General features: G+C 38.1%; 1 protein-coding gene across 3 annotated transcripts in view; it reads right to left on the bottom strand.

The window, feature by feature from the left end:
- Positions 1 to 2301: 2301 nt before the first annotated feature.
- The window catches only part of TMEM182 (transmembrane protein 182), an 81062-nt gene continuing 61498 nt past the window's right edge, over positions 2302 to 21865 (bottom strand). For all 3 annotated transcript variants that reach the window (XM_019021456.4, XM_019021458.4, XM_004031538.5), the window contains one exon: positions 2302 to 5220. In XM_019021456.4, the coding sequence (XP_018877001.1) occupies positions 5000 to 5220 (221 nt within the window). In that variant the 3' untranslated portion in view covers positions 2302 to 4999. The remainder of the gene's footprint in view (positions 5221 to 21865) is intronic.

Below are 21865 nucleotides of genomic sequence, written 5' to 3'. Positions count from 1 at the left end.
GACTAGTTCATTCTATATGCACCACCACATATGCTCTGGATCCAAGGAAGAGAAGGCCGTGGTAGCACTTGTTGTTTGCCCCAATCCTCACTCACCAGTGCAACAAGCATGCAATAGCAGAAAGATAAAATATGCCCTCCTTTCCAGCAAAACTTAAGAGTTTGGGAATGCCTGAGACAGATATTTGGATATGTGTATATGCACATATAATATAATGTAAGCATTTCTTCTATGCGTTCATGTATACACTTTACATACATACACATACATTATGTGTATATATGTGTGCATGCATGTGTAATCAGACATATAGAGGCATGCGTGTATATAGTTCTATATGCATACACACAGACATATGTATATAGTTTTATCCAAATCCATATATACATATACATGCATACCACAGACATATATATACATACACATGCCTAAGTATGTGGTTATAGGTACACATAGACAAGTTAATCCGACTATCTACTTCATATATCTTTCAGATAGTTACATACACCCACAAAAGTTTTTGAGAAAAATTTCCCTTGAACTTTCGGGGGATGAAAACAATACATTAAATTTTCTTACAGTGCCTTTATATATGCTAGACCAAAATATGAGGCAATAAGCATTATTCTTTACACATCACTCTTTGGTAGTCTTTGTTGTTTAAATATCTGTTCATTTAGGTCGTTTTTAACATCAATACTCTGTGTAAGCACTGGTGAATTTTTTAACAGTGGCAGTCTCTCTTTAGAATTAATGGGGAAAAATGCTAAGAAAAGAAAAAATGAATTGTCATATAAAAAGACAACTATCCTACATTTTCAGTGAATTATGTCACTGTAATTCCTAGACGTCCAGAAGAATGAGAATATTAAAATCTTTGCTGCATGTGCACTTATTTTATCCCAGTGAGCCCTCTCCTTCCCTAAATTATCTGCAAAATATTCAGAATCCGTGCAGGATGCCCATTATTTCAACCATGCTTATTTCATAAACCCAAGGTAAACTATCCTGTCATTTCAGTGAACTAGGAAAACCATCATCATTTGAAGAATCCAAATCATTCTAATTTAGTTACTTATATAGACAATGTATAGATACAGAGAGTATCTATCTATATAGAGATCAATTTAACTGTATAATTTAGAGATAGGTAGATAGATTAGATAGATAGATAGATAGATAGATAGATAGATAGATAGATAGATAGATAGATAGATAGATGGGATTAAATAGAATTATTAGATATATCATATGATTCCTTACATCTAGAAGCGGATCGTTTATAAAGTTCAACCGTCCAACTGCCCCTTCAATTTTTCAGTCATAGCTGAATCCTATGGGCAGGAGGGATGATCTTTCAAAAAGCTGAGTGGGTCTCTTTGGGCATCTCCATTGTCGTTCCAGACTTGCTGTCTCTGATACATCCCACTCTCACAGGCTAGTCCAGGTTTGTCTCACTGATCTGAAGATGGAGCCCCTAACGCTTGCTCTGGGGAGTTAGTTCAGAAAGTCTAATCTGTAACTGGATGTTTTCCTTTCTTTCTTTCCTATCTTCCCTGCTAACCAAATTAAATGTCCCTTTGCTAACTTTATGCTTATTATAATACGAAAGATACTATATCCCCATCCTCCTTGGTTTTTAACATATCTAAGGTATTGCCATCCTACATTCTTATTGGAATTTCCCCACCTACCCTTGATCATCACTGAGGAAATGTCTCCATATATTTAACTCCTTCATACAATCAATAAAAATGTAGTTTTCTGTTTCATCTCTTGTTTATGAGTTTCCACTTCTGGTGGAGTCCCACAAAAATCAAATCTGGTTTTGATTTAGCTCATCTTATATTTTCTTCAATGTAACCCCATCACCATTGGTCTTTCTCACAATTCCACCGACCTTCAGACATATCCAGCCAATTTTACTGGTATCCAATATCTGCCTAACACCTCTGACATTCTAAGTCTCTTTGTAAGTCCAACATGGTTACTTTCAAGAAAATAGAAATCAAATTACGTGTTGAACTGAATAAACCACCATCCATTGAGCGAAACAGTTAAAGTGGCACTCAGGGAAACAACAATAATAGATTGCTGTTCCCAAAGATAACTGATTTTTTTTAACTTGCTTAGCTCAAATATATTGATTTATACCATTCAATGTATCTCTTTCTACCCAAACATATAATACACATGCACACTTACATACACACAAATATACACAGACATGCACCCATATATATTGATGACAGACAGATAAATAGATGAATAATTACCAACACTGACACTTCCTCCAATATATTCCTTTATAATTCCATTTAATCTTCAAATTTAATAAATATATTTATAGATTAGTAATAAAAATGACTAAATGAATACTAACAGCACACTTGATATTACTTTTTTTAGAAAGCCCTACCATCAACCCTCAAATTGTACATGATCATTAAACCTCTCTGTGTAGTCTCTCCAGCCAATTCCAATGTATGTGCAATCATCCACCTGAGTGAATTAAACCAGCTGAACAAATACAATATGGAGAGATGATAGCTTTCACCAAGTCCAAGAGCATAACTCACTGCCCTTTTTATTCACTCTTTCTAAAAGTGTAACTGAAAAGATATCCTTGATAAATTGAAACTTTATGATGCAAAATCAACATTTTTCAAAAAGATTCTAACACAGTTTAAAGGCTTCTAAAAATTAATAAATACAACCAATAGAGAAATAAACATAACATGGACATTTGGCAACACAGTATCTCAAATCAGATATAAGGTTGCTACAATAATGTACTATATATCTCTGCCATTTTTAAGTATATTTCACTCATTGACATAGCAATCACAACTCACCTTCATTCCTTCAGAGGGTTGCTGGTAAATTGATCAAGAAATGTGCTTGAAATTTATTTGATTGATGCATTACAATTATAAAATACTTCCAAAGTGCAAATCTGTGTAAAACTGTCATACACATCAGCTATTCAGACAATTGTCATATAAAAAATATATGGTAGCCACTTAAGTGTACTATAAAGTGAGGATAACCATCTGAAATTTATAAATATTCAAGCCTTTGCTGAAAGCAGCTTGTATGTGAAACTTAAATGGCATACAGTACACCAGAAAAAGGCTCCATTCCAAAGTACTACAAAAAAGAATTGTATTTACAGATGACATGAACTAATCAGATACATCCAACATCGTCTGGAAAACTTAATGACATGCCATAACTTAATATCACAGTCAACATGCACAACAGACCTCATAATTATTTTTTCTAATAAGAAAGCCAAAAGCAAACAAGTAAATGAAGCAATATAAAAATGAAACAGTGAAAGACAAAGGAAAGTACCACAAAAACGTCTCAATGATATCACTGAAATGACTTGAGAAACCAGTTTGGCCTCTGGAGCTTTATTATTATGATTATGATTATTATTATTATTATTATTGGCAAGTTCTGTCATGAAAATGCCCTCAAGATTCAGACCTTTGCAATTTTTCCAAAGCTCCTTCCCACTGGAACAAGTCTTAATGGAAAAGCACAAGATGTACAGAGAAGACTGGGATCACCTCTCCCATGGCATTGGAAGAGCTGATGAAAAGGAGCAGTTCCTCTATCCCAGAGCATCTTCTGGGTGGTGACTTTTTTTGTCTGTGGGCCATGCCTCTCTGTCCTCACAACAGCTTCAGAATGAAACACCGCACCTCCAACAAAGCTCACATAACCTGCCGAGCTCCCCTGCGATGGAGGCTTCCAGAATGCAAATACGAGCTAGGCATCTCAGATGGATTTGATTTCAATCAACATTAGTGCCAAATGAACATCTTTGATATGCAAAATGTCTATGCTACTGAATAATACAGAATTATCTTTCCCCACAAAAACTTTCTTCTAGGAGGTTAAAGGAAATAGTCGATCTATAAATGTTAATATACCTATTGTAAAGATGAAGAAATTGAGGGACAGTAATTAAAGGAATCAAATGATCAGAAGAACTGGAACCCATAACATCTTAGGGAAAGTTAATATTTTATGGTCTTTAATAAAGCAGGGCTATTATAATCCTCATATGGAAATATGTTGAAAGTTTATAGCTAAAGAATATTAAAATCACATTTTATCAATAAATTTTCACATGCTGAATGATAGCAATATAATTTTTAAATGAGAATTTTAAAATATCAAATAGAATTATGGACCAAGATGAAATGCTTGGTTTTTACATATTTTAAACAATATTACATTATACAATTAACTCACTTTAAGTTCATAAAAATTCAATCTACATTATACATAATTTGGTATGCAGATTTGCTAGTTTTAAATGTAGTTTAAAGTTTATGTAAGCATGCACAATTAAGTGAATAAAACTAGGTAACCAAACCACTGTTGGTGAAAAAGCAAGATAAGTACATGCTCTCAGTCTTGTTTGTTGTGGCCCATTTTAACTGGTGAGTACATGGCTCCCATTAATTAGAACAACTGCTGTCTATTTTTAAATTCATTTGCTCACAAGAGCCAGTGAATGTGTATGTGGATATTATCTGTGTGGGCAAGAAACAAAATAAATTCTCTGACAACCTTGCCCATTCTTAATTATTCTTCAAGGATTTTTTTTAATTAGCAGAAGTGAATGCCAAGGAGACTTTAAGCCAAATCTATCGAGATTTTCCCCATGTCATGGTATTAAGCTATTATCAGGCCTTTGCGACCTGCATGAACTCTAACATGTTCAATGAAAGGGAGACCTGTTTACCTATTCCCTAAAGAACTAGGTCCTTGACAGCACTTAGACAAGATGGAGGCTTGTTGGTGTCTGGAGAGATTCTAGGACCTTCTTACTGAAGAAAATTTTAGTAAAATGATTAATTTGAATAGCAACTAAAAAGTTATATCTACTAACTTTATGCTGGGATCAATGAAACAAAATGGAAAAAAAGTATTCCTTGTTTTAAAATCTCTCAAGAAAATACTTGTGGCAACAGTTGATTTAGTGATGTATCTGAATATGCCGTCCAACAACTAGAAATAGTAATCCAGCTAGCAAAGAAAAAAATATCCCAGCTGGGGCCAGGAAAAATGACCAGCCATACAGAACAGAAGGGGTGAAATCCAGGCAGTCCTTCATTTTCATGTTTCGGTAGCTTTCCATGTCAGCCACTGCCTGGACCCAGATGACATACAGCATCACCACCAATGAAAATAGGATGCCTGAGAAGGATGAAACAAAAGACTGTTAGCCTTTCTGAAGATGTTTTCTCAAGAACGCTATCTAAACCAATCATTGACTGGATGACAAGCTCCTGCAAATATATTTCTAGCAAAATCAAATACTCCACATCAGACCTTTTATTACGTACTTTATAGATATTTCTTTTATCTGTCATCTTCAAAGCATTGAGAGGAGGGCTATAGTAGCCTAAGAACAGCAATCACTGACAGGTATTTATTGAGTGTTTCCTGGGTGCCAAGGACTGTAGTAAGTGCTTGTGAACATTAGTGAATATCTCAGCACTTGTAGAATTTATATTCTAACTTTTTTTTTCTTTTTTACTGTACGACTGGTTTGGGATGAGCACTATACTATGTTATTTCTTTCAATACATAGAATAAACCCCATTGAAATAGGTACACATACCACCTGGTTTTAGATATACACAGACACAGACAGTGGTTTTCAGAGCTGATTTTCAGCCCGGGTCTTTCTGACTCCAGCTAACTAATGCTGCAATTAAATATGGTTATACAAATAGAAACCAAAGTAAGCACCAGACAAGAACGGAGATGAAAACACTGAACAAACATAAAAGAATATACGTGATTTTTCAGAATCTAAATATATATATATATACACTAAAGATTGATTACAGCATAGAGAAAACATTGTCTTGAATAAATGTGGGAGGAAGATTGATGATAAAAGATTTTGTGTAATATAAAATCATGGATTAGAGATCAACAGCCATATTAAATGAAAGAAAAAAAGAAAGAGAGAGAAGGAAGGAAGGGAGGAAGGGAGGAAGGGAGGAAGGAAGGAAGGAGGGACAGAGGGAGGGAAAGAACAAATGCCTAACCACTAACTAGAGGTCAACATCCCAATTTAGCAACAATTACAACGTAACTGTAATCCACTGGTTCCAAACACTGTTGGAATTAGATGAAGTATTACAGTTTTGGACCCATGACCTTAACAAGTGACAGAAAAGCTCTGTGAATCCTGAAACTGGAGAATACCACTAAGCATGTCCTTTCCCATGTAACTGTTACCGTAATTGCCAGAAGGAAACAATGCCACTACGCTGAGCAGCAGGCTCCAGGGTCCGCTGGGCAGACTCACCAGTAAGCAACAGGCTCCATACACAAACCGCACACACAGCCTGACAGATTCAAATTTGTCCTAAAGCAAAATCTACTTGAGAGCACTTGTTATTTGTCCAAAATTTCAATCCAAACATGCCAAGGATCTATTACACTCATTGAATTAATGAGTTGAACTGTTAGGTATAAAATCTCCATAGTCTAATTGCTAGAATGTCTGAAAGCTAAATGCAAGTCTGAGACTAGGAGCAGAGACTGAGGCATATTGGCAGAGAGTAGCTTTTAAGAGCCCAGTCATCAATTACATTTCTCACGTTAATTGTGGTCCTACAGCATTTAGGATGCCCTCTCTCTCCTGGGCCATCAATTTCATAAAGAATCTTGAAAAGTAAACACAAAAGAAGAACGGCTCATAAATATGTTGTGGTGTGTCAGTATCGGAGTTTAAACTTCCTTGTAATCATGACACAAGCTACAGAGCAATGAAGAATCAAATAGATGCTTCGCTAATAAGAAACATCCTTCACACCGTGGTCTGTAATGTAAATGCGAATATTGGCTCACAGAGTAGAGCAATGTAGCCACTGAGAAACAACTAATCACAGAGAAATAGTAAAGCCACAGCCTGCAAGCAAACTCCTTACATCGCCGTACCTCAGATTTTGACAACAATATGGCAATTCCATGTGTTGTCTAGCAACTCTGTGCATTTCAATACATTTTCCAGCAAATATATAGACAGTGTTGCCTGTTGATGTAAAGGTTTGGCTTAGGCATTTGCATAATATCATCTGCCTTATGCAAACACCTTGCAAAACTTTGTATTATATGTTGATATGGTTTTTAATCTTCCTTGCATCATGTGACTCTCTTGTGCTTTCAGATATTTTAATGGAAAAAGGAAATTGCCTTTGTGAAAAACTAGTAGCCTTAAGTTTATCTTTTCAAAAATTGAAAAACCCATCACTGAATTTTGAGTATTAGGAAAATGTATTACAGGTAATCAGGTAGATTATTTTTAATAGGAAAGAATTAACTTATATTTAAATATTGTCATTATTTGAAGAGAAATTCCATCTTAAAAGAAGGAAGAGTAGTCATTTCTATCACTATAGTCTTTAACTTGTTCACTAATTGAAGATACTGTCCATTTAATTTGTATCAGATCAGTTTATGATTATATCTCACCCATGGGGTAAACCAGTGTGTGTGTGTGTGGGTGGGTGTGTACATGTGTAGACAAAGAGAGAGAGAGACAGACAATGAGAAGGAATTTACACCAAAGGCCAATGGTTTAGTGGATATGGAAGCAAGAATTAATCATAGCAGCCTGCATGAGACATGTGGTCAAGAGAGGAAACAGAAGGACACTGTATTCAGGTAGACTGATCAAATAAGTGAATGGCCAATGGGAGCCATGTATCTGACTGCCAGGAGATAGTTACAAATTTGAAAAGGAGGAAAGCTAAAATAAGCCCTACAGTGATTAGAATTTGATTAGAATTGGATATATCAGTGTGACTTCATGGTTTTTCATTGATAGATAGATAATACAGAAATAAATATAGAAGTAAATGTGTGTGTGCATGTTTTAAAATACACATGTGTATATATATACCTAGATATATTTCGTGGCTCTCTTTCTTGAGAGCATCTGGCAACACCAACATCCAGTTGCATAGAGTATACCAAGTGTCCAGATCTTGATGCCTAAACACCATGAAACAGGGATTCTCAAAGAAATTGTTGAATCCAGGCTGGGGCATAAAATACAAGATGAACCTGGAAAATCTTGTTACCCCAGAAAGTAAAGATCTGTTCAAAGAATGACGGGTGTTTTGGAAGCCAGCTTGATGGGGCCTCCCATAGCTTAAACTGAGACAATCTGATCACAAAATGAGTGATGATAGTGGTACATTATTTCTCATTGAATAAAATAGGAACTCACAGTGATATAAATAAATGAGTGAATAAATGAATAGGGAGAAGGGAAGCTTTTCCTTACAACAGAACACTAACTTATAAGTGTAGAGGGATGGCAGAATTAGAAATCACCATTTGACAATCACTTAAAAATAATTCGGAGAAGAAATAAAAATGAATGCTAAATCCAGTGGATAAAATTGAATGAAACAGAGTATATTTACATAAGTTCAAAATCTCTTCCAATAAAATGCTTATTAATTTTGACGGAGAAAATAGTAACCTCATACTACAGAAACCCAGCAAATATTGCCTTATTCAAGTAATAAAAGTTAACATCACCAGTGACATGACAAATTGATATCACACATCACCTGATGGGATGCAGTGAGAATCACACAGCATCAATGCTATGATCTTAGAGCCAAAAATACAGAGCCTAAACTCAATCATTAAAGAAAAAAATCAAACTCAAATTCAAGACCTTTCTACAAAAATCACAGGCCTGTACTTTTTTCAAAAGTGTCAAGGTTATGGAGCACAAAAATGGACTTAACTCTGGTTTAATGGAGACTCAAGCAACAACTAAATACAAAGCATGATTTAGAATTTTTTTTTTTTTTTTTTTTTTTTGCTATAGAGGACATTAATGGAATAGTTAGAAAAACTTGAATGGAGTCTTTAGGTAAAAGGATTTACAACATCTGTATTTTGATTAGGTGAAAGGATTTACAACATCTATATTTTGATATCTCAGGACTTTTAAAAACATAAACAATAACTGGCTTGAATAACAATGAGTTACAAACCTACTTGCCACAGTGACTTTAGCAAGAATAGAAAATACTGCAATATATAGATAGTAAATTGTTTTAAAATAAAATTACATTTAAATTTGTTCATACATTTGGAAAGCACACACTTATTTCCAATTGAATTTTATAATACCTGTTTTTTGAAGTCCAGAAAATATATAAAATATTTCACTGGAGGCAGAATCAAAACCCAGCCCCAAACCCATGAAGATTTGTGACCACAGTGAAACTGCAGAAAGATAATTGAGTCACACCAAGAACATGTTGGATCTCTTGTTATGGGCAGTATGTGAAACAATGACTGAAACTTATAATTTTGCATGGGTTCTCTTACAAAATTAAAAACTTTGCCCTTTAAACGCCGTGAATTCAATTTGGAAAGCATGTTTTCTCTTTCTGAAACAAAGGGCACGTAAAATTTAGTGACAAATGGCCATTGGGAATGCAATTGCTGATGATAACACTATGGAAACAATCACAGTATGGAAACAAGACAGATTCCCCCAAGACCAAGTCAAAAATTGAGACATAAAATTGTATATCCTCACTGTTTCACAAACACAAGAGTGAAAAATGGAGGCATATTCTAAAGATCTTTTCACTATACCGTAAGAACCAGATTTAAAAACAAATCCATAGAAGAAAAAAATTTTGCCCGAGAAATGAAAACTTTTTTCCTAAAAAAGTTAGGCAAAGTATCAAACTGCTTTATTATTGTCTAGAAGCACATATACTCTTACATGTACTTTTTTTTTTAAAAAAAGAGAGTGTTTTGGATTATTTAAAAATGACAGACTTGATCTTTCACTTCTTAGATGTAACTCGACTGCCTTTAAATGGGCTTTCACAACTTGAGTCATGAGCAGTTATAGGTTACTTGGGGAAGAATCATAAATTCAAGATGATTCAATGGCCTCCTTTAGACATGCTTCCACACAAATGCAGTGGCAACTCATTTCAGTTTTCCATGGGCATAAGAAAAGCCATAGAACTGCAGTCAAAACACTCATTATGAAGTTAAGGTGAAAAGTAAACTAGAATCAGAAAACAAAATCGTCCTTTTCCTACGTAAAGGCTGCACACACTCTAAAGGTAGTGCAATATTTAGCAGGGCATCTACATAGAATCAGAAAGTAAACATCATAAAATGTTAAGGATGATAGCATCGGCTTCCTCACTGTGGCTATTTTCAACAGAGGATGGAAATGAGGATTGCTGTCACTTATTTGTCCACCAAGGTCAAACGTTGAGCCTGTGGAATAACTCAGACTGAACCCTGAGAGCAAGAGTCTCACAGGTTAAGCTGAAAACATTCCCAAACATTCTGCAACAGGGAAAATGTTTCCAGGAAGCAGTGGGGGACTAGGTTACTTTTCTAGGTGGAGCTGCCTAGAAGGCAGCAGGTCACATTTGTGCTAAGTATAGAATCAAAGAAAAAATCTGGGGCCTGGGTAAGTGTGCTAAGGATAGCAGCATTCATGAAACGGTGAATTTAGAGCAGACGTGTCCAGAAGAAAGAACAAAAAAGAAATTTGATAAGCTATGCATTTACTGTAATTTTTGAAGAAGAAACGAAGCAATTCTTCAAGGGAGATACTGGGAATGCCTTCTGCAGATCTGCACAGGGACACTGAATACCATGACTGACCATACCCCTACAAAAGGCTCTTGCAGAAAATACTTAAAACATCTTCATATAAACATTTCTTAAATCAGCCCATACCTAAAGTTTGAAGATATGATATTAAACTGCCATAGTCTGAAGGTTTTCCTAATGGGTAAAAATATTCCAGGTTTATCGTTCCTCTTTCTCATTCTTTTAATTGACATATACTTTACATAGAGTAAAATGTACAGATTTCAAGTGTAAGATTTGATGGGTTTTGAGAAATGTAAACATCAGTGTAGCCACAACCAATTAAAAATAGAACGTATGCATCACTCAAAGAGGTTCTTTATGCCTCTTCACTCTCCTACCCAAAGCATCTATCACTATAGCTCAGTTTTGTCCTTAGAACGTCATTATAAATGGAATCGTAGCAGTATACAGTCTTTTGTTTGGGAATGTTTTTACTCAACATAATGCCTGAGAATGCATTCATGTTCTCAAGATGTGTTCACAGTTCATTCCTTTTTATTGCTGAGCATTATTCCGTTGTATGAGTATATCAAAATTTGTTTATCTGTTTATCCACTGATAAACATTTGGGTTGTTCTAACTATTATGAATAAAACGACTGGGAATATACCGTTTTGTGATGTTCTAACTCATACATGAAATTTTGAAATAATGGATAACATTTTCTTAGACAAATGATTTTAGAAAAATATGGTAATGAAATTTTTGTATGGAGCACAATCTTATGCAAAACTGATAAAATGGCACTGGAACTTATCGATGCTATGGCAGGCACCTGAAGTGCACCTGCTGAAGCTTCCTCCCTTTTCCCCACCCACAAGCAGCCCTGCTAAATACAACTGAGAACATGGTTCTTAATAAAACACTGCCTTAACTGTCTTCCTCAAACATTAATTCCTCAGCAAAACTTTTAACAATTATTCCATAGCGCTCAATTACTGTAGGAGATTGGAAAGCTGAATGGCTCATTCAGCTTTCATTGTTCAGCCACCTAGAACACAACCCATCCTTATAGCATTATTTCTGGAACTGCTTTGGAAAGAGACTTGCCTCTGCAATATTTAAGGAGCATCTCTAGGCTTTAATTTAGGGGGTCAAAAATTACAACCAAGGAGAAAGAGCTAGACTCTTAAGAAGCTGGCTGTGTGAGAACAGGCAGCTGATTAACCTCTTAGGATGGAATCTCAATGCTCCCTCATGCTACGAATGCCGTCGGGGTCCATTAGGATGATTTGACTTTAGCCCTGCATTCATAAAAGACTCCCAATTAGCCTTTGCATGATATCTACAAATCATGTTGTATATAGGGTCATTCATTTATGTATGAATTGTAAAAGCATAGAGAGTTAATATATTAAATATAAACACCAAAAATGCTACAATATTTGCAAACTTGTTTTCATATGTATTAATTTTAACAACGAGGAATCTTAGAAATCGCAGTGCCTGAGGGCTTTCTCTACTTCAGTGAAGTCCTCTATGTCTTGCTAAAGGACGAAATATGAGGATTAGTGCAGTGTGACCAGCTATCACAGGTGCATTCCAGAGTCCAACATGTACTCTTAACTTTCCCCATATTATATCTGGGAAAAGGGAAATTTGCCACTTCCGCATTTGCTAAAGAGTAATATTTGTCATAATATTGTAATGTACTTTCAAAGTAGTCTCATAAATATTATTGCATTCATCAAAATATTTAGACAATCCTTCTGAGAAAAGCTAGAAGTTATTTTAAATGATTTAAAATTGTGTTTTTGAAAAATTAGTTTGCTCTTCTTTACATTAGTATGCTATTGTTTTCTCATAAAATTATGCTTCAGATTACAGAACAACTAATGCATAATCGTCCACATTCTTTATCTCCATTCTTCATTTTCTCAAACTTTTCCATTTTTTCTCCAATTTTCTGACACAGCCTTAATTCTTTCTGCTGTTACAATATCACGATTACACTTTTCTGATTTCCAAACACTCATTGCTGCACACATGTCATCATTCTACTTTCCAAATACATTAATTCCCTCTTCCCTTTCATTTTCTAGACTCATAGTTTGATTTAGTCAACAACATATATAAAATGCTGATTGGGTTTCTCAAACATTTATAACTTTCTTAGATTGTCATAACAATTTTTATCATTAAACATCCTACGTACCCAGTGCTCTGTACTCTACTGAGTAACAATCATTAACAGAGAATGATCATGGGGGTTTACCTATTTCTACAAGTAATTAGGGGTTTAATCTGAAAATGAGAATTTCATCTAATGCCAAGGAAATATTTATTCACAAGAATTGAGTTTCAGGAAGTAGGATGTGATTGAGGGCACACCCCTGGATTCTGACTGCCCTGGTTCAAATCCTCCCTCAAAGTTTCACACTTTACACTTTATTGAGTAACCCTGTGCAACTTTCGTACTGCTCTGTCTCAGTTTCTTCACTGGTAAAATAGAGAGGATCCAAGTGCCTACCTCAGAAAGTAGTCATGAGGACCAAACAGAGGAAAAGTCCTGAAAACAGTGCCTGGAACATGACAAACAACTAATAAGCATGGGCTAATTTTGTTATTATTATTATTATTATTATTATTATTATTAAGCTTTGGCACGAGCTCCTGCTAATGGTTAGCAAATGTTACTCTCTGAAATCTTCTAAAGCATCAGAGATTCTCATGTGACTGGGCTATTTCAGGACAGGCCAAGAGGCAAAAGAATAAACTCGCTGTGGTGTCTTCCAGTCCTGAGATTTCAGAGGAGTAAGGGAATGATGACCTCCAATGCATCTCCCAGTGTCTTTCTGGAACTCTCCACGAGGTGGCACCAGTCACCCCACAGTCCCATGACAAAACGTTTTGCCAAGAACAGAAGGTGAATCCAGGCTCAAGCTCGTTCGTATTGAGGACAATTTCTTCTTTGAGTGTCCAGTCAAGCCAACCGCCTTCCCCTGCCCATCAGCCCTTTACTTCTAGGAAGTAAAAATTCTTTCCAGGACAGACCGTTAGCTTAGGTCAAGCACATTAGGCTTCTCTTTCCATACACGAAAATGTAAAGAAAACAAATGGCTCAGAAAAAAAAAAACTATAAAACTATAAAACTCAGTGAAAAAACCAACACAATATTTTTTGGCCACTCACTACTAGTTAGTTCTGAGCAAAGTGACTATTTGGGGGATAGGATGGTTTTCAATGAAAGGAAATATTTGCAAAGAAATTAAATCCCTTAGTACCGAGTAAATAGTAGATAGTAACGAGACACATATTTTGAAAAAGGAGAATAAAGCTTATGGAAATTCAGTCTGCCTTTCCACTGTGACAAAACCTAATTCCAGACCAGAGACAGTATGGGTTTTTTTGTTTTCTTAGAGACAGGGTCTCGCTCTGCCAGGCTGGAGTCTGCAGCCTCCAACTCCTGGACTCAAGCAATCCTCTTGCATCAGCCTCCTGAGTAGCTGGGACTGCAGGCACCACCACCACACTCGGTTCAGAGAAATAATCTTCTCACTTTGCACATCTGAAAACTGTCTTTCAGGATAAAGATTAATGATGCCTCATTATAGTATTTCATATGAGTAAAAACATTTGGGCCGGGCGCGGTGGCTCACGCCTGTAATCCCAGCACTTTGGGAGGCCGAGGCGGGCGGATCACGAGGTCAGGAGATCGAGACCATCCTGGCTAACATGGTGAAACCCCGTCTCTACTAAAAATACAAAAAATTAGCCGGGCGTGGTGGCGGGCGCCTGTAGTCCCAGCTACTCGGGAGGCTGAGGCAGGAGAATGGCGTGAATCCGGGAGGCGAAGCTTGCAGTGAGCTGAGATTGCGCCACTGCACTCCAGCCTGGGCGACAGAGCCAGACTCCGTCTCAAAAAAAAAAAAAAAAAAAACATTTGTTTGCCAGGCCTGTCACTTTATTTCTTAGAAGAACAGCACATTTTTTTTTTTTCTTTGAGGGAACGATAGGAGTGTGGGGAATCATTTATTCAAGTTTGAAGTTTAAGGTTGTTCAGAAAAGCTCCACCAAAGGTATTCCTGAGATGGTGATTTATCCGGGCAGGAGTTAGACCGTGAACCAGAATGTCTCCAACAAGGTTGGAGGTTGGGTGGACAACAAGGTCCGTCAGGTTGGGTGGACACTTACAGGAAAGCAATGGCTCTCTCCAAAGAAATGGCTCTGTGTCTCCTCTCTTCACATTCTCATTCCCACCCACAGCCTTCACCCAACTAAGATGTTCCAGACTCAAGGAGCAGGCTTTGGGATTTGATTTCCTCATTTTCTCCCATATTAGTGCCCCATTTTAAAATGGATTCTAACAGCCAGTTAGCCACATTTCCACTGAAGAGCAATGCGGGGAAAATAAGCTTGCAAGGAAGAATCAGAGAAAGAAAAGTAATCACATTTAAAATATTTTTGTAAATAAAAGCCATCACATCTCTTTTCTATATAATATTAAGCAAGGCTGACTAATGCTGGCATTTGACATTTGTGGAAAATGTCAGACCAAGGACGTTGGAAAATCCACATTAAAATTTGAAGGAAGGTGTTCCCACATTATAACAGGATCAGTGTCTGGATGACAGTGATTTTTTAGACAAATCCCAACTGTGACAATGGAAGGCACAAAGCGAGTCTACAAAGCAGGTACTTTTAGAAATATGAGTGTAACTAGTCTATGCTGTTTAGAAAGCAGATCTAGTGTACCTGGTCTTTTGATCATCAAAACTGAAGACACTAATTCTACTACAAGAGATGCATCTGACTGGCATATCAGTAACAAATAGTTTATATTAACTACTTTTTTTTTTCCACCACCAACCTCCCACACACCAGAGCTCTTAATATGTTAAATCTGAACTCAGGTAAAATATTCGGTTTCCTATTGGGAAGCTATGCTTTTGGTTTTCTCCTGAAAGCCTACTTGTCACATACCAGGGAAAGTCAGAGAAGCTTTAAAAAAACCACTGTAGTGGATCCAACCCAAATGCCCATCAACCAACAAGTGGATAAAGAAACTGTGGTACATATATACAATGGAATACTACTCAGCCATTAAAAAGAATGAATTAAAGGCATTCACAGCAACCTGGATGAGGTTGGAGACTACTATTCTAGGTGTAACTCAGGAATGGAAAACCAAACATTGTACGTTTTCACTGATATGTGCAAGCTAAGCTATGAGGATGCAAAGGCATAAGAATGATACAATGGACTTTGGGGACTTGGGGGAAAGGGTAGAAGGGGGCAAGGGATAAAAGACTACAAATAGAGTGCAGTGTATACTGCTTGGGTGATGAGTATGCCAAAATCTCACAAATCACTGCTAAAGAATTTACTCATGTAACCAAACACCACCAGTACCCCAATAACCTATGGAAAAACTGTTTTAAAAAATAAAATAATAAAAAAACTAAAATGTGAAGGAAAAAAAAAGAAAAAAAGAAAAGCCACTGTAGCCACACCTTGGCCAGCCCCTCCCAGGGAGTTCCCTGGGCTTGTCCACAGTGTGCAGCTATTTATAGCCCAGATCTCTCACAGGATAGACATAGAGAGAGCAGGGCTGCGTGTGCATGCAGATGTGGATGCCAGGGCTGCGTGTGCCTGCAGGTGTAGACGGCAGAGCTGCATGTGCCTGCAGGTGTGGATGGCAGGGCTGTGTGTGCCTGCAGGTGTGGACGGCAGGGCTGCGTGTGCCTGCAGGTGTAGACGGCAGGGCTGCGTGTGCCTGCAAGTGTAGACAGCCAGACAGCCTGCCTCCAGGCTGTCGGCAGTTCTTCCTAAGCCGTCCTGCTCTTGCCTTGCCCCACACACTCTTCTGCTCTGACGGCCGCCACATCCTCCTTTACCTGGAGGAGAACATGAGGAGCCTCTGCGAGCAACATGTTCAGTCTCAGCCAAAGGAAAATGAGCACCTGAACTATGTTGCTTGGTTTCTGCGAGCTGTTTTTTCTAGTATTAAGGAGAAAAAAATCCTGAATTATGTATTATGTATCCATCATATCTCTCTTATCTCAGTTGCAAATAAATGTGGTTTACTGATGGGCTATTGCCATTTCTTTTGATCCTTTGAAAACAAAAAAGGAAACCAAACCACAAATCCCACTTCCTTTTAAGTCAGTCTAACCTGCTAGAGATGGGAACTTCCTATTCCCTTTATATCTACTAACCTTTCCTACACTAGATTAAGTGTTTCCATCCCTACACTTATAGAAAGCACTGCCTCCAGAGCAGGGAAGGACGGGTGAGCTGCAGACGGCTGTACTTCAGGCATTTTGCCGCACATGGCAGAGGATTCACACAATTCATCCCAATCAGCCCTGCTCATATCCCTGGTGAGAGGCAATAACTTGTGAGCTGTCTGGGGCAAAGAGCTCACCCTGTGCTCGCGGAATGGGGCAGAGCAAGCAGGCACATGCAGGAATCAAGACTCAACTTGGCCTCTGTGGTGTTTCAAGGGACTAAGCTACACTGCAAAGATACCCTTTGCTTCTATCAGCACATCCTGGACCTGGAATACGGGCTGCTTGAATCCTTCTATTCTCAAGACGTCTAGGTAGTCTCACCAGCCTGAGAGTCTAACAAGGGACTTAGTCCAAGGTTCAGAGCTCTGCAGTCTCCTCCACCCAGAAAGACTCTGTTTCTACTTTCTGCAGCAAAATCTCACATACATCCCAGTTTGCCATTTAAGAAAAGGCTACTTCAATTATGGCAGAAAAATGTTTCTAGCTTGATGTGCTGGTAAGATATCAAATTTTATGGCTGATCTCCCAATGCCAGTGTCCTGAGTGTCCAGGCCACATCCTTACTCATTTCACACACGTAGATGTCCTGCTCACGTACAGAAATTGCTGTGTCGATGTTGCTTTGCCCAGGGATTATGGCTATTCAGCTCTACAGTAATTTTCTTCATATAAGCCAATGTTTAGAATGCCATGCCTACCCATCCTAACACTTCCTGCGTCTTTCCTATCACATCCAATGCCACGGGGCAGGAGGAGATGCGTGACAACACCTGTGTATCTAAGAGTTCTCTGTGAGTCCACGTTAAAACAAACAGCAGCAGTTTAGGTCCTGCAGAGGTGTGTGATCACTTGCTGAAACACAGGCTGAGGGTCAATGTCCTGACAATGACTACACTTTGCCCAGAACTGACTCTCCGGGAAACAGGTGGCCTGGCCTGCCTGAGGAAGTCTCTGCCCAAGCGTAGGGAGAAGCAATATCCACCTTCCAAGCCTTCTGAGCCTTGCTCTGAGCCTGTTGACCCAGCAAAGGTAACACCATGGGCCCCACCCCTCCTACCCCACAGCCCTGATATCAGCATCCCTCTGCCATGCATGGAATGTCTAAACACAGTGCTGCTGATGCCAAAGAGTCTTCCTATGTGCACATACCCAGCAATGGTCATAGAAAATTTAGCTCTGCCTTTCCCTAACACCATCTGCCCAAAAATACAGACAGCGTCCAATTCTGTTTGTGGCATCGATAAAGCAGCCACTGCAAGCCTGAGCCCAGGCTGCACCTGCTCCTAGTTGTGGTTAGAGCTCAATGTGCTGGCCCAGGATTGGCATGGGAGCCTCAGGAGAAAGTGACCAGTCACATTCCATCCCACGCAACAGGGTAGCTCTCCCTGCTCTTGGTAAACAAATGGTCATACACAAACAATGTAGAGTTGTGCTGAGGTGGAAATTAAAGAAACAAAAATAAAATTAAGTAGAAAAAGAAATAAGCTTTCCTGTATTAGGCTGACTTATCCCAGAGGTAGCAACAGGCATAGCCCAGACCCAGGAAAAGCCTTGGAAACACTATCTAAGAAGCTAGGACACAAAGGAATGTACTCTGGAGAACTCCCTCAGCAAAGGGAGAAGAAAAACAAACTTTCCTTTCCCTTTTTAGTATGAGTTTATAGATTCCTGTTCTCTGTAACTAGTAACTTCAAGTATTTTGTTTTATCTAAGCGGCACAATGAAGGTCATGAGAAGCCTAAGCAGGCCTGAACTACGGCCGTCTGGGCACCATAGCAACGGTTATGAGATAAGCCCGTGCTAGACACTAGAGCAAACCCAGATAACAGCCATCTGGGCTGCATAGCAACGGTCATATGTAATCCTGAGTTACATACCTACCACAATTTGATTAACTGTCTTTGTTCTGCCTCTGTTTCTTTGCTTTCATGCCACTGAAAGTCTGCTTCAAGCTAGCCCACCCCTTTTTTGAAGTGTGTATAAAGTTCAAGAGCTGTCTTTGTTCTGGGCCCAGTCTCAGGATGTTAATCCACTGGGTCTGAGTGCACTCCATAAAATCCTCCTGCTTTACCCTGAGGTCTCTCTGGTCCTCCTGATTCCCGCAACAGTGCCATGAAGGAAATTATAATAAAAGTCAAATGTAAAGTAAGTGTCCTCTGAATCACCTAGTTTCATGGCTTTGAAAATGGGAACATCTTGGACACCTCAGAACTTCTCGGGGCTTTTGCATGAAGTCCTGAGCATGGAAACACTTGGCCCTTTACCATAAGTAACACAAGGTTCATTTAAAAAAATCTGACATGTATAATTATTGTGTCAATTAAAAATCACAATAAAAACAAAAAGAAAAAATCCACCAGTTACAGGTGTATGGATATATGAGTACATTAAATGCTTTATCCTCCTACACAGTTCTCAGCCAAACATAATTCTTCACATATATTGCTTTCTTGCACAAATTGCAAAATGGAAAAAGATCAACAATTTTTTTTCAAAGCTACTAAACACACACACACACACAACTGTCCAAAACCAGAACGAAAACCAGGATCAAAGCAGTTCTGAGTTTAAAACGATCATGCTGCCCATAATACATTATCACTAAACTATGGTGATTACATGTTCCCTCTATTGAAAAACTGTGGTTACAAAAAAAAAAAGCAAGGAAAAAGAAGAAACAAATATTTGTACATGTAAACAGAGCACTGTTATTTCTGGGAAGACCACAGAAAAATGCGTACCTTTACTGGAACTTTGAAAAGGGAAAGGGTAAAGTGTCGTTTGGGTGAGAAAAATTTTTTTGGCCAAGAAGATGCTCAGTTTTAAGGGATATAAGGATATGGGATTTGGTCCTATGGAATTATGAACTCAAGCAGAGGGATGATAATTTATCAGATCTAAGTGAAAAAAGCCAGACACAAAAGTCCACATATCGTGTGATTTCATTCATAGGAAATATTCAGAATAGGCAAACCCATACAGATAGAAAGTAGATTAGAGGTTTCTTAGAGCTGGTCAGGAGAGAAGGAGAGTAGAAAACAAGGTTTCTCTGTGGAGTAATAAAAATATTCTGAAGTCACATAGTGGTGATTCTTGCACAACTCTGTGAATGTACTAAAACCCTACTCTGAATTATACACATCAAAATGGTAGGTTGTATGTTGATTACATCTCAGTAAAAAAGGCTTTTATAATGAAGAGCTCTAATGGCTAAATCCAGTGAAAGAAAACAGTTCAAATAAAAGACAAAAGAAAGAATGGTTTAACAGGGTTCTTCTCAGAGTGAGTTTTTTTTTTTTAGCGCTTTAAACTGTTGGGGCTCAGGAAACAAAACCCCAAAATGAAGCCCCAGCAGCAGCCTCAGGAGCAAAAGTTTTTCTCTGACCTTCTCCTGCCCTCCTGCCTCCCAGTCCTGTTCTCTTCCGAGGCTGGCCTTAGAAACCACAAAGGTCCCCTCTCCACAAAGGTGAATCATAGAAACCAGAACTCCTTTCCCCAAAGCCAGCCATGAAACCTGAACATATTACTCTAACTCTCCCTCCACCTTTCTGTGTAAAAATTGGCCACAAAGGACAAAGGAATTGACCTGACTTACCTTGTTTGCCAATTCCAGAGAGGGTCCTGCCCCACACCCAGAAGGAAGGCGTGCTGCTCAGTGAGGCCATGAAGAAGCTAAACGGACAGGCCTCGCTGGGTTCCCCACTTAGTCTATGACCATTAGATCCTACCCTTTTTGTCCAATCATATTTCTACACAGCTGCCCATCCTTTGTTGAACCTAAGCATAAAAATGGACAATTTGCCCATATCTTTTTGGGTCTTCAATCTGAAAGCTCCCAGGTATACACATTAAATTATATGTATGCCTTTTCTTCAATTAATCTGCCTTTTGCAAGTGGATTTTTCAGGGAACCTTCTGTTCCTCTTGGCCCCTACAAAATACAGGATCTAGATCTGATTATTATTTTTATTCCCTCTGCAGAATTAAGCACAATCTTATGCAGAAAGTATTGTGTTACCTGAGCACTGATGAAATGAAACTGGGCAGCATCACAAGCCATCTTTCCAATGATTAGAAGGACAATAACCTTCTCCATTCTGTTCCTTTCCTTCAACTGTCACTACAGTGTCACCTAGGAGCACTCTGTCACTCTGGTTTGATGGTACAATACAGCACAGTATGTACAGTTTGGTCTCAGTCATACTGAAGTTTGGCTAGTTTTCTAGAATTATCTTTACAAATAATAGCCTGTGCTTATGTTTCCAAGTTAATAGTCTGGCTTTTACTTCCTAATTAAATGAAAAGGGCTTAAAATTCATAAGACTCACCTCTTCAATTACTTTTCTATTTGTAGTGCGATCATTTTAGCAGAAATTAAATTAGTTAGAAACCTAACTAAAATAAATGCAAGCTTCACACAGAAAATAATATATTCAGATAATTCATATGGATCACAATTAATTAATTATTATTTTTTTTTTTAGACAAAGTCTCACTCTGTCATCCAGGCTGAAGTGCAGTGGCACAATCTCGCTCAACACAACCTCCGCCTCCCGAGTTCAAGTGATTCTCCTGCCTCAGCCTCCTGAGTAGCTGGGATTACAGGCACATGCCACCATGCCTGGCTAATTTTTTGTATTTTTAGTAGAAACAGGGTTTCACCACGTTGGCCAGGCTGTTCTCAAACTCCTGACTTCAAGTGATGCACCCATCTTAGCCTCCCAAAGTGCTGGGACTACAGGTGTGAGCCACCACACCTGGCATCAACAAACAATTAAGAAAATGAATGGTAGTGATGTAGAAAAATATTTTTGTAACTATGATAAATCATGAGTGTATGCTTATCATAAATATCATCACAGGGCTATCTTTGAAGAGCTCAGAAAATGCCTACCCATATCATATGCTGATATGTTACAAAGACTTAT

The sequence above is a fragment of the Gorilla gorilla genome, chromosome 12 (assembly GCF_029281585.2).
Source record: "Gorilla gorilla gorilla isolate KB3781 chromosome 12, NHGRI_mGorGor1-v2.1_pri, whole genome shotgun sequence".
In the NCBI taxonomy this organism is placed as follows: domain Eukaryota; kingdom Metazoa; phylum Chordata; class Mammalia; order Primates; family Hominidae; genus Gorilla; species Gorilla gorilla.
Note: the sequence above shows the minus strand (reverse complement) of the source record. Positions and strands in the feature narration are given on the sequence as shown.